Genomic DNA, 14,786 nt, shown 5'->3' on the forward strand with positions numbered 1-14,786 from the left:
CTATTACATAATGTACTACGGTCTTGAACGTCTGTGCACGGTCCATTTAGTCTTCTCGCGTTAAATACTGTCCTTCGAAAATATGTTTCAGAAAAGAAATGGCTAAGTCGTACGCACTGGTGTGAAAGCAGATACGTAAGTGATTTTTTTTATCCTTTTAAAAGGAGTAAGCCTTCTTTGTCAGGAAACACGAGTGAAAACATTTTCTCCAGAAAAGTATACAAATAAGAACGGATACGCGTACAAATAAGAACATTAAACAATTAATAATGAGAATGTAATGGTATATTACATTCTCATTATTAATTATAATAATATAAGTAGTGTTACTTCATTTCTGTGAGTGAAAGGCGTTTTCCCCTCTAGATTTCCTTGAGATTTTTAATGAAATAGGTGATTTTTCGATCTTTGTATGATTTTTTTTTTTTTTTTAATTAAAGAACTGATAGGAAAAAAAAGTTTGGGATGAAGGCTTTTAGATTATAATTACAAATATTTTACTGATTAGCAGTATCCAAGATTTATAACTGTCTAGAGCAGTAACAGCTTCTTTTATGTGTTCAACCCTGGGCTCTTTTTAATTTTAACTAACTTGTTAATTATTACTCTATTGCAGGGTTGTAGGTGGACATATAAATACAGTAGTTCAAATGAGATAAAAATTGTACTATTTTTGTTTTGTGTTTGATTTTCGATCGTCGAGATCATTATATTCCCTCCAAACCAAGGCAAATTACTCAGGTCAAGGCTTGAGCTTTTGTTCACTTATAGACATATACCATTATCCACATTCTACCTAAATTGCTAATATTTTCTTTAATACAATACATAGGGCATATATTTTTTCAATAATTTTTGAGTGTTTTTCTGCTCTGTGACACCATAAATCTATACGTCTATTTTATTTTTACAGTAATGCTGATTTATTCATTAAAGAGAAGGGACAGAGTATTTTCTTTGGCAAGAAAAAAAAACCAAAGGAAATAATCTACAACACTTGAATAGACACTCTTCCTGCTTCAACATGTTTTACTAAATTATCCTCATTGAGTAAATCACATTCATTTCCCCATGGGGCGAGGACACAAGGTTTCAACTAATGTTCTAACTAGCTTTTCTAAAACCATCGGTCACGAAACTTTTGATAAAAGCACATTAAAAATAAAATACAATACAATATGTAACAATAGATATTTTTTTTTTTTTTTTTTTTTTGTAAATTATATTTTTACTTTGGTAGTCCTTAGCGGTGTTCAGTACTGGCAACCTCCAGAAACCCTACGAAGAAAATATTAGGAAGTACACATACCTAAGACATACCTATTTAGTTCAAAGAGAAGTGGCACATGGAACAAGTACCGACCATCCCGATCACCGTATCAACCACCGATATGGTGCAAAATACCCTACATAAGAGCCAACAGCAATAGATCACCAAGAAAACACCTTCCAGAAAGTCGCAATCCTGAACATCTGTAGGATAGTCAGAGTTCCCCCCACCAACAGTATTAACAGACGGACATAACAAACACCCTTCACGGGATAGAACCCCCCTCCCCCATCATAAAGGGAGTAATTTTCAATACATTTTTAAATTTTCGTGCATGTCACAAATATATAACTGGAAAAGAAAGTTCTTTTGCATGTATATCAAATATGAAACTTGTATAGTACGAGGTCAGATGATTTCTGACCCGGTGCTATACATAAATATTATCTTCAGACCATAATAATGTTTGTTGTTGAATTAACAATAGTTCATCATCATTGTTGACAGGTTCCACAGTTTCATCTGAATGTTCCTGTTCGCTATCATCATTTGTCCCCAAGAAATTGTCACTCACTTTTATGCCGTAGAATTTATACAAAGGTGAATTTATCAAATACTGTAACCATATTTTCACTATTTTTTTCTGCACACATCCTTGTAGATTATGATGATTTATGCATGAGTCGTCGTTTTATATGGACATTAATGGCATAATCGTCATCTAATTCTCTAGGTAATTGATGAACCATCGTATTTACGTTAACTGGTACATTTGTTACTTATCCAATGATCCCATATTGTCCATGTTCATAACATAAACGACAAATTTGTATAAAGGGTAATCGTGGTGATACAAACGCTCAGTCATCCAGTGGAGGCAAATGAGTAGGATTTGTTGTAAGATGGAAAACTCCATGAGGGTTTTGTTAAAGTTTTTATCACAAAGGGTTTATCAAAGTTTTTAATACTTTGATAAACCCGGTCAAGAAACAAAGTAACTCCGAGAGTTTGATTATGAATTATATACATTCGAATTGATTTCTTATTTCGTTATAATTTTTTTTGTTTTATGTTTATTTATTTTTTAAATAGGATCTAAAAGGTTCGTAATTTTTTGAAGAACGATACAGTAAAACGCAACTCGTGATTCCTTTGCAGTGCTCTCCCCATTCCTCTCTAGGTGGGTGGGTCGCTTCACAGTTTGCGAAACCCTGCTTTGCGCCAGCATTCCAGTTAACGTGTAGAGCCTTCTTAATTCAATATTTCAACTACCTGGAACTTAATAGAATTGACTAGATGTCTTAGAAAAGTAAAAGAGCAAAGAAAAAACCATCCGCAATTTTCCGCTTCCATTATGAAGACAGATTGTTGCCCAGGCTTATCTAATTATTGTTTGTTAAATAACAAAATGGAAGCGAGATTGTAGCAAGAGATAGTCAATTAGTAGGCTGTATAGAGAATGGCTATAAACATCTCATTAAGAACTTGGTATGCACACTAATGATGTCAGCATTAATTTCTAAATAAATGCCATTTGAGTGAACTAATTGGATTTACTTACGAAAACTTTTAATGAAGAAACAGAATACGAAGGATGGATAAGCACCGGAAAGCAAGCGAACCTATGGTATCTTCACCTAGATTATTATGAGATCCCTAATGAAGGATTATATAAGCTGTAGCGGAAATAATTCAAAAGAATTATTATTTATTAATTTAAGAATTATGTCATGATGCTCCTATCGGATCGACTAGGAGCCTCGTGACATTTGGCAATTGTTACCTGGCTTTGAAACAGCCGTGAAAGCGCTGAAGTAGATGCAGTTTCTTTTATGACATTCGATGATATTCTTCTATGTAATTGTTACCAGCCATTAAAGAAATAGCTGGCTTAGATCGTACGAGTATCGGATGTAAGCCGTTGTTCCATTGATGGTCTTGCATCCCCACAGAAAGCATTCTTTCGCTCATTGATTTATCGTGATCAGTGTTTTCGAGAGAGAGAGAGAGAGAGACTTTTTCGTGAGCAAGAGTGGTCTCCATCTCACTCCAACTGACATTATAACAATATCCGGTTATAGATCACGTAACAATGTATGGCGTGTTTCCAGGCACGCAGAGCAACGATAATGCCTAGATTGTTATTTTGCAGCTTTTGTGCTTCGGTCTTTTCGACTGAGCAGGGGTTCGTCAAATTCTCTGAGTTAATTTGCTTTACTAATTGCAGTGCAATTAGCAAAGCTTCGTTTTGAAAGCTAGTTTCGAAAACTACAGATTTTCTGTTTAGAGTAAATTAAAAGATGTCTTTCTGAGCGCCAGTGAAATCTAACGTTTAGAATATTAATGTTTTGAATATGTTGATAACATCATAACAATCAAAGAAGGTAGAATTAATCCCATTATTTACTGTCCAACACCATATTAAACGCTATTACCAAAATATTCGAAAAGTTAATTTTAATGTGTTCAGTATTTACCCTTAACATTTGATTGTTAAATCACCAATTGCAATTTTTTTCATAATGCTACACTGTCTTCTGCGTATCCTCTCGCATATACTGTATATCAACTCACAATCTCACCATATCGTATATTCACTCACAATCTCTGTATATATTTACTTACAATCGCAAATTTAGAGGAGACTTGATTGAGGTGTTTAAGGCTCTGAGAGGCATAAGCAAAATGAACGAGGACGAAATTTTCACGGTTATAAACGATTCTAGAACTAAGGGCCATAATTTCAAGTTACGGGGGGTGGAGATGATTAGACTGGATTGCAGGAAGTTTTATTTTAGCCAGCGAGTTATAAATTACTGGAATAAGGTACCTTAATGGGTGGTAGAGGCTGACAGGTTTGGGGAAATTTAAAGGTCATCTGGATACTTACCTACGGGAGGAGGAAACGCATAGGTCGTCTATTTCCTTTTCTCTTATTAATTATTTATTATTTTTTCTTCTTATTATTATTATTTTGTTTTTATTTTATTTATTTATTATTATTTATTTATTTATTTATTATTAATTATTATTATTATTATTATTTATTTATTTATTTATTTTTTTTTTGGTTGGTGCAGCATAAACCATAGGCATCTTTGCACCATATGGCCATTGCTAATACAGTACTCATACTAAATCTTTCCACATATATCTCATACGTACAACTTACGGTGTATTCAGAAAAGCGAAGACACCTACACTCCCACCTAAAAGTTTGGAATCACGTTCCATTTTTCTTAATTGTCAAAGGTTTTATTAAAATAGGTCCTTACCAATTTTTATTAAACTATTTTATTTTATGTATTAAGAAAAACAACAAAAAAAAAAAATATATTAAATGATATTTAAGAAATTTCTGGAATATTCTAGGAAGGTGTAGCAGACTCCTGAATTTGGTTGGACATTGTAGAAGATTCCTGAACATTGTAGATGCTTCTAGAATATTCTATAAAGTCGGAGTGCTGTTATAGAAGATTGTATTTATTTATTTATTCAGTTGATTGCTAGTAACATCTTATACAGCATGCAAGCCAGAAGGGATAAAAAATTTACAACACAGCGAATAAATTTTCAAACATATTGATAGTTTAGTTAAAAAAAAAAGTCCATCGTGCTGGGTGTCTCCTAAGAGGAGTATCCACATCATGTTCCAGTTAGTACAGATGTGAATGTGATTCAGTTGTGTTGAAAAAAGAAGTGTTATTATAACTCTGTACAAAAGAACGTTATTCCATGAGAAATATTGGTAAAAACTAGGTGTTTTTTGCTAATATATCTCAAGGAAATATTAGAGGAGTAGATATTACCATTTGACGATTTAAGGAGACTGGTAGTTTAAAAGAAAAACTACAATCAGGACAACCGCGTGTAACAACGGAAGCACAACGTTGGATAATTGAAGGATATATATATATATATATATATATATAGAGAGAGAGAGAGAGAGAGAGAGAGAGAGAGAGATAAAAATCTATAAAAGTATCAGCTGTACAGTATTGTCTCCATGATGCCACTGAAAACACTTAGCAATTTGAATTGCTAAGTATTAAAAGAAGAATAAATTTGGCATGCTTTAATGTGATCGTAACTTAATAAGCCTTTATCTGCGGCACAGCATTAAAAAAAAAAAAAAAAAAAAAAAAAGGTTCACGAAAACAGAATTTTAGTTTATAAGAGCATTATAACTTGCAGTATACATACACAACTCTCAACTGAAGGCAAAATCCTTCCGTTTTTGTAGTTCACAACGTGCTGAATGTCTCAGGCATCTCATGACCACTATAAGAACTAGGAAAAGCAGGAAATTCGCAGTGTCACGATTGACTTTGGTTTCCACAACTATGAATAAGACAGGACAAAACTTATGACAAAACTTTCGAGTAATACTCGAAACATGCTGTTTAGGTAATGCAGTATTGAAAGAGAGAATGAAGCACTCTAACATTTAACTCTAACTCTAACATTTAACTTAAACCTAAAGGTTTAGAACCATTAGTGTATGTCGAACCTTTGGCTATTGTGATCTATACAGCGGTGAAGTAGCAACGACAGCAGTCACTGATGAAGTGGTATAAACATACCATGAAACGTCTTATTTCCATATGTATCAACTGCTGAGCATAAATTATTTGCACACATCTTCCTTTCTCTTTTGTTTCTAATAATAAAATCAATAACTTTCAGTATCATTCGTATTCTCTAGATTTTATAATTATTCGATGAAATAATGGAAATTTATGAAAATCGAGCTAAAAATAATATTTTTACCTCGTGCAATTCCACTGAAGTGATTCCAAGTTTTATATTCCCTTTGAAAGAAAGTACGAGTAGATTTTTCTTTAAGGAAAACGCGACATTTTATGATAGAGTACCCTATCACCGTTGATAAGTATCGAAAGTCTTCATTTCTACTTGAGAACGTATTTCTCGAATTCCCTTCTGACCGGCAAAAGGTTATAGATGCAGTAAATATTTTAGTCTACTCTGCAGCTCTACTTACAGACAGATCACTATTAATAACGTCTTTGACAAGTGCGCGTGGCATTCTTTGCCTAGTCCCAAAACACATAAGCAGTTTTAAAGTTCAAGAGAACACTGTCCTTTTCCACATCCCTATAGATTTAACTCGAAAAACGAAAACTACTGTAATACCCAACTAAATATCGCATTTTCTCACGAGTATCGCCTTAAAAAAACAAGTTAAAAAAAAAACAGTGTGAGGATTTGCAAAGGCATAATATTCCATCGTTCGTATTTAACTTCAAGATTTGATTGTTACGCGCTTCAATACAGCTTACTTTGCTTTGAAAAAAAAAAAAAAAAAAAAAAGTATTTATGTACATAGTGCGGCATAAGTCGTTTTTTTCCGAGAATATCAAGAATTTGCTGTTGGAATGAAAAAATGTCATCTGGGGTTGTTCATATCGGGAAATTTGATCGCTAGTCCAGTTCCTTTGTAAATTTGACTCTTCAGGACATTCACATCCTTGGGTGAGTTTTACTTACCATTCATGAAAGGTCGGGGTTCGAACCTAGTCAATGACGAAGGAATTTACCGAGAGCTTTTCAGACTGAGCTGAGTTAGCGGGTCTTAGATGGAGTTTATCCTTCCGATTTTTTTTTTTTTTTTTTTTTTTTTTCATTTTACAGAGACCTAGTCTTAGAACATAGTACATTATTAAAATGTTCTTGTTTATACTCCGGCACAACCACCAGGTAAGTGGAGTTTACAATAAATCATCGATACAAATGGGCTTGAATTCCGGTCCACTCAAAGTGCGTGTGCTACTGCACTCACGCACATAACCAGTCGGCTACGTCAGGCTTATCATCGTAGAACGAAACTATCAATAAAATGTAATAGCATCATATTACATTTTATTGATAGTCTCGTGGCCAATGTTTCCTTTCGCCAATTCAACAAAGCGCATACATGAAAAAAAAAAAGAAAAAAAAAAAAACTATTATATTAGGGCCAGCCATAATTTCTTGTGTATGCCCGTGTATGTATTTTGTCTGTAAATTGCGTGTGTTCTCTGGTCGTTTTGCTTGACGAAAATACCCCGGTTTGTGGGTGAGAAAAAAAAACCTTGCTTTGCTATCTACGCCTGAGACCGACTAACTCAGCCCTGGAATAAAAAACCCATTAAAGTTCCTCGCGTCATCGACGGGATTCGAACCCAGGTATTTTTCGGCCCTTTTCCACGCGGTGTGGGAAAAGGGCCTCACCCTAGTTACGCCACTGCATAGATTTTAGAGGTACAGAAAACATTGTCATTGCTGACTTTCCGCAATCTCACATTGACATGAGGCATAACTACAGGTAACATCTGCTGAATAGACAGGTGATTAAAAAATAATAAAATAAGCTTATTAAAGGAGTAAAAATAAATAAAATAGTATATATATATATATATATATATAAACGTCTGGATATAACCGAGATTTACTTGCATTATTACAAGCCAGAATGCCGTTGCGGCTAGAAATGGAGCACCAGCATTCTGGTTTGTAATTCCGGCTTTCTGCGGCATGGCTGGTTCCACTGTGGGATTCGGGTATGGATCCCATCATTTTTTTCCCACCTGTGGTGATAAAAATCTATGATTCGGACGTGACCAGGATTAACGCGACACTATTCTTGCCGTAAAGTGTTCACAGCTCTTAGTGTCGACCAGTGTTGCCATTTTAGCGGTTTTCCCGCTAGATTTAGCGGAATTGCTTCAGGTTTAGCGGATAAAAATATGAAATAGCGGATAGCGGATTTTTTAGCGTGAAGAGTATAAATGTTTAGCATTTTATGTATTTTGGCAATGTAACATTTATATTAAGAAATATTCATTTAAGAAATATTAAATTAATTGTTCGATTAATTATTTAATTAACAATAAAAATAATTCATAATTGAAATAGTAGGGATATCATATTTCATAGTTTTTTTTTTATAAAGCGAAGAATCGGTTTTATATTATTCTGGATTTCCCTGAGGAGAACCCCAACAATTTTATGTAGTTACGCTCGCGGTCAAACGACCTGATCATTGGGTCATAGCTTTAAATTGTTGAATCAAATCTAAAAATGTGGAAAAAATTCTAATGACGCCTTTTTTTGAAACAGCTAAGGAATGGCATTGGATAATTTTTCTTCGTCGTATTTGTTTGGCTTCCAAGAAATGCGATCCGAATTACCGACATCTCTTTCAACGTTTCTAATAACCACAGAGCAATAAGAGTAATAAGTAATAATTATTTCTAATAACCACAGTGTAATAATATCTTAGTATAGTCAGTCCTCGTATAGCACGATAGTTGTATTCCTAGAAACCCTCGTGCAATGCAAAATCGTGCGTTTAGTAAATCCACCAGCCGACAAAATCAATTCAAATATTTATACAGTGCCATAAACGATGGTGCAGATCCGAAAAAGATAGTTCATTCGTGTCAAACAAGGTGGTTATCCATTGAAGTTGCTATAACAAGAATTTTAGAACAGTATATTGAATTAAAAGCCCATTTTGAAATAACTCGTTTGACTGACAAATGTTATACTGCAGAACTTCTTTATTCAATGTTCAAAGATGCAAGTAATTTAGCATATCTTTTATTTTAAAACCTATCTTATCTGAAGTACAAAGAGTAAACAAATCTTTTGAATCAAATACTGCCGATCCTACATTATTACTACATGATTTAAACATGCTATTGTCGATGATTGCCAATAAAATGTTTTTACCAAATAATGAAAGAAAAATAAATGAATTAATAATGAATAAACTTATCACAACAACAACAGATGAAATGGCAATAAGAGAGAGATGCCGTAATTTCTTGATTGATTTGTATCAACAATTAAAACAACGCCTTCCGGACAACATAAAAGAATTAGAAAAAATGTCATTAATCTCAGTTAACAATATATTAAAGAAACAAAAAGAACCACTGATAAATTTATTACAAAATTTAAAATTGTCTGAAGTAGAAATTGAAAAAATTGAGCAATAGTATATAAACATTACTCTCGTTAAATGGGAAAACATCAACAATACAATGAAGTTTTGGTCAGAAGTTTCGAAATATCGAGATGCAAGCGGTAAAAATCCATTTAAAGAAATTAGCGAATTTGCATTGGGTATTTTAATTTTGCCATTATCCAATGCAGATGTGGAAAGAATATTCAGCAACATAAATCTAGTAAATAACAAAACACGCAACAGAATGAGTGTTGGCACGGTTAATGCAATCTTATCAGTACGATACGGGCTCAAAAGAGTTGAAAAGTGTTGTAAAAATCATGTTTTACCTGAAGAAGTGCTTCGCAAAATAGGCACACAAGAAACATATGATGAGGAGGTATTGAATTTCGAAATTAATTTAGATTTTTAGATATTGATTTTATATTAAAAACAGAAAATAAATAACTATTTATATATACTATTTGTTTGTTTGTTTTTATTCACTACAAAGTACAAACAAATGAAAATTTTAAAAATTTGGCGGGTCAAGTGCTAAAAATAGCGGATTTTGAGTATGCGGCTAGCGGGAAATATTATTAAGAGTTGGCAACACTGGTGTCGACACACAGAACACGTTACCACCCTGCCCTCGGAGGAAGCAAGCGTACGCAGTAAGTAGCTGTTCTAGAAATGGTTCCGGCGATGTCTAGATAATATGGCAATATGCTGTGTTATCTGGATTTTTTTTTTTTTTTTTTTTTTGATTTGGTAGTTGTTGGCGCATCGGCTTCTGTGGCCATATTGCACCTCTCAAGGTTTTTTTTTGCAGTACTTTGATCCAAGCCCGAGGCGGGAATCGAACCCGCGACCTTTGGGTTGCCAGGCAGGTACTTTACCCACTCGGCTAGCCCGGTCGGCCGTTATCTGGATTAGCTTACTCATAATTAGTACAGTGCCATATTATCCAAACCTTGTATTGTTTATACTTGTGGTCGAGTGAACTGGATCATGTAGTGTCATATGGATTGCGGGTTACAGATTAGTAATTTCGGACATTTTAAAGAAAGGAGTCACTATTGATTATTCGAAGAAATAGATGTTCGAACCTGAAGTTTCCTAATTAGTTCAGATAAGCGATGTCCTCCTTGTGATTTTCGCAATTTTAGAACTTTTTTGAATAAGAAATAAATTGTTCTTGAGATTTTATGTTTTACTGAATAGCTATTAAACTTACTTTTAATTTCATATTACAAATGTGTAGTAGCGCATGTCGCCTTAATTCCTGAAATTTCGAAAAGAGTAAACACGTTTTTGTTTCTGGACTACACTACTTTCATGAAACTAGAATTAACCGTCTACTGCTACACTAGGTGAAAGATATCAAATATAAGAAAAACAAATCTTTATTATATAAGAAACTGCATCCAGTGAAGTGGAAAAAGGAAAGAGAAAAAGAACAATCGAAATCAGAAGTTAAAACATCTGACTTCTTTTAACTTTTTTTTTTTTTTTTTTTCTTCCATGATATTTCATTTGGTTTGAGGTTGTGGTTATATTGATCCACCCAGTAACGTACAGCGGACGCGTGCGTGGGCCATTATCGTATAGTCTGAAAGTTGCTTGCGTGACACATGACTTATATAAGGAACAGACAACGCCCATCTTGGAAAGCAGTGCCTCTGAGGTACGCGCATCTTCTTTTTTTTTTTTGCTACTCATGTTTGTGAAGAAATAGTTATCTTGCGCTTGTGAATGCTTCCTGCAGTTGGTTTGATAATTATTAATTCGACGTCATAGGAAGAAATTTATAATAGGAAAGGTTCAGATTGCATTGCAAGTGACCTGAACTAGTTTATCAGTGGAGAAAGTCTTTAAAAATATTGCAATATTGTTTTATCTTTCACTTTCTTTGTCATTCAAATACTGCAAATCTTTTATTTCCTGAAATAGCTGTTGCTGTCAGATGTTCTTTTAAAACAACAAGGAAACGCTGTGGATTCGTAAAGTCAAGAATTGATTAAAATGCATTTAGTAATTAAAATATAATTTAGTAGATGGTTTTGTTATTTTGAGATTCAATCCTTTGTTCTTTGTCTTTATAAAATGTCGTCTTCACGATTCTTAAGGGGATATCGTTTTGACAAAAGTAAGTGCAATGTATTAAAGGTAAACTTACTCATCAAGTGATGTTACTCTCATTATTATCAAGAGTTGCTAAAATGTTATACTTTTCTAAATCTATATAGCTATTTTTAAAATTCAAACATCTGGAGCTCTTGTAACTTTTATGGTGTTCAGATCGTGAATCGATCCTTGAAAGTACAGCCCACATATGAAACTCCCTGTACAGGTTTTTGATAACTTGTCACTTGTTTGGAGAACGTCGAATAGATTTGTCAGGTTTCGAATCCTGTCGGAGATCGAAGAAGTTTTTAAAGGCTTTTTCCCTTCCGAGTGTAATTAGTCGATCTCAGGCAGATTAAGCATGGTTTTATCCTGCATAACATGCAGTTCTGCCCGCGAACACATACCACACATGTCGAGAGAGAGAGAGAGAGAGAGAGAGAGAGAGAACACTGGAGAAACATGGCTTTTAAGATTCAGATGCATCGTATAACCGACAACAAACAACTGTATTTAAACCGACAACAGTATTCTTAATTAATTATATTAAGAATTTTCTTTGTGATTTCCATTTAAAATTTGCTTTTCTTATGAACACATGAAAATTTCTTTTCTGAGAGGTATCGCTTTCATTATGTAATTTTTGATTTAAAAAAAAAAAAAAAAAAAAAAAACGAACGAAAAGAAGCTGAGCTTTTTATTTTTTAAATTAGTTGTGAATGCAGAAATTAAGTCGATTTTATTAATTATTAAATTTCTACTAAATTTTATAAAAATTTAGTAGAAATTGCATAATTTCTACTAAAATGACATTTTATACTACATGTATAAAATTTCTTGAATTAATCTTTCGAAACTGTCCAAAATGAGGAAAGGTGTAATTGAATTTAATTACAAAATATTAAAATTTATTTTATATTCTTTGTTTATTTTTAGTTTTGTCAGGGTGATGATTTTGTTTAAAAAAAGAATATACAGTATATCACAGAGAAGTTTTCATTCTTACAAAATTATTTCATAAATTCACTCTGTTAAGTAATTGCGCACATTTCTTAGTATTAAGATTTTTTTCTTCAGGAAGTTTTTAAAATGGTCCAACAAGAGTAAGGGTTATATTTTATTCTCCAAAGGAGCAGTGTCAGCAGTGCTGGATAGTTTGGATGACATTCACTGCCTCACCGAATGTCCCGAAGGAGATCGAGATTTCCTGTTGTCGGTTCTGGAAGACACTCAACTGCATGCCTTGCTCGACGTAAGTACCCGTTTCATATTCAGAATCTAATCCCCTTGGGAAATTTCTGCTTTTATTTTTTAATTTTTCTGCCTGGGTGTTTTGGATGACGGAACACTAAGAAGAGAGAAGAAAACATATCACAGTTCAATAATAATGTGGATACAAAGTGTATGTGTTTTTTTAGACTATAAATATAGAAGAATTTACTAGCCTTTAAAAATAACGAGCTCACATTTCATTTCTCAGGTGCCAAAAAAGGTAAGAAAGCAATCCGTGTGGGCTTCTGAAGTAAACAAAACTGAGTTTTGCAGTTGGCTGGCTAAAGAGATTACAGCTTAAACACGAAGATGAGAGTAAAACTGACAGAAAGCAATTGCTAGGATTAAAGTTGGGGGGGGGGACAAAAAAAAACACCGTTTGGCTTATCTTCTGACGAGAATGCGTTTTGACGTTTTAAAAAGAATCTAGTAATCTTTGTATTAATTATTTCTTACAGCTTGAGACAATTTATAATGGTGTATTAATGGTTTCTCACAGTTAGCGACATCTAAGAAGTGGCGATTATTTTTCCATGTCTGCTATATCGAAGCTGTAAAGTTTTACAGTTTTTTGATTGCAGTGGATTAAAATATTTTATTTATCGTTTACTCTACATCGATCTTCGCTAACTCTATGACGTAGTATACATGCGTGACTGACAGTGACACGCATGCTCCATTGCTGTGTAACATTAGCCTCTTGTTTTATAGGAAAAAAAGAAGCTGGTTTATTTGTGTGGAATTCTCACGCAACTTCTTAAGAGTAAGGAGCTTCTCCGTCCTATGCGTGCGTATGGGATATCAAAATGCACTCTCTTTCTTCATAAAATATTTGTGTAGTAGAAATGTACTGTTTAAAAAATCCGGCTTCTTGGTGATTACTATTTTACTCTCAAAAGTAGAGAAAAATTTTGACATTACGCGTTTTATTTTCTGTTTTTTTTTTTTTTTTTTTTTTTTTTTTAAATACCGGAATTCTTCGTATGTGTTTATGATTCATCCGTGTCCTTCTTGAGATTTCTTAGGTATTTTGAGAATAATTTTATTATTCTAATAAATTTGAATTTTCGTATTTAATATATCAATTTTAGTTCTGTTTCTATCCCTCCTATTTGATTTTCTCTCCATACCTCTTGTTATCTCCGCTTTCCCTTTTTTTATTTTCTGAAATTTTATTTTATTTTTTTTATTATTATTTTTAATTGAAACAGAACATATTGCAGGTGGCTCTATCCGCTTTATCCACTGCACTTGTTGTCAGTTGTCTCTACCAGTTAAAATTGGTGACAAAAACTGTGGATTCACCAAATGCACTAGTACAGGAGCCGGCAACCTTTTTTGAGTAAAGAGCCATTTATGATCTAATTAAAAAAAAAAAAAAAAGAATCTGATGAGCCGCACCTCAGTTCAAGCTGGGATGAGGGGGGGTGGAGTTTTTTAAGATATGGAATAGAGTGGGAAGGTGTTTTATTAATATATATTATTTATTAATACTGAAAAAAAAAAAACAAAAAAAAAAAAAAACCGAAACATCCAATTAGGTACGAATTAATGTAACTTTTGCTGCTGAACTTCTTGAGCGAGTTTCTCAACATGAGGCGAGTATGCCGTAATATTCATTTATAAACATGCTGAGAAACTCTCATTGTTCAGACGGTTTCTTGATTTATTTTTAATATAGTTCATGTTCAAAAATATTTGCTCGAAGAAGTACATCGTTTGTCATACATGTGCGCTAAAAGTTAAAGAGCCGCAGTTACACGTTCAAAGAGCCTCAGGTTGCCGACCCCTACACTAGTGTTAAATGAGGAACTATCAGCATGAAATTGAATAGCGTACCACACCGCAAAAGTATTGAAATGTGGGTCGCATGAAATTTCCAGTGGTGATACGATAATTCCTTCTGACACGTACAAAGCTTCGAATTTGTTTGTTGTTTTCCCTATTGGCGGTTATAAATGCTATACCCGGTTTCAAATACCCTGGAGTGCGCTTACTTAATAACAACAGAAGAGCAACATATTATTCTATCGTTCCTGACAGGAATGGAGGGAGCAGAACTCATCCCATAGGTCTGCACACATTTCTCTGTTTACGATAAAGTATGAGTGATGAATATAATCCATCTTGGCTGACATCCGGATTGCTACTTGCTACTGGCCCGTT

At 33.7% G+C, this 14,786-nt stretch overlaps 1 protein-coding gene across 6 annotated transcripts in view; it reads left to right on the forward strand.

Moving 5' to 3' along the window:
• LOC150084231 (peripheral plasma membrane protein CASK-like) overlaps positions 1-14,786 on the forward strand; it is a 1,403,586-nt gene that overhangs the window by 455,254 nt on the left and 933,546 nt on the right. For 4 of the 6 annotated variants that reach the window (XM_090375948.1, XM_090375952.1, XM_090375953.1 and 1 more), the window contains one exon: positions 12,479-12,600. In XM_090375948.1, the coding sequence (XP_090232074.1) occupies positions 12,479-12,600 (122 nt within the window). The remainder of the gene's footprint in view (positions 1-12,478; positions 12,601-14,786) is intronic. The other 2 variants (XM_090375949.1, XM_090375950.1) reach the window with 2 other exon arrangements.

The sequence above is a fragment of the Mastigoproctus giganteus genome, chromosome 6 (genome assembly GCF_048544385.1).
Source record: "Mastigoproctus giganteus isolate SK-2022 chromosome 6, ASM4854438v1, whole genome shotgun sequence".
Taxonomy (NCBI): Eukaryota; Metazoa; Arthropoda; class Arachnida; order Uropygi; family Thelyphonidae; genus Mastigoproctus; species Mastigoproctus giganteus.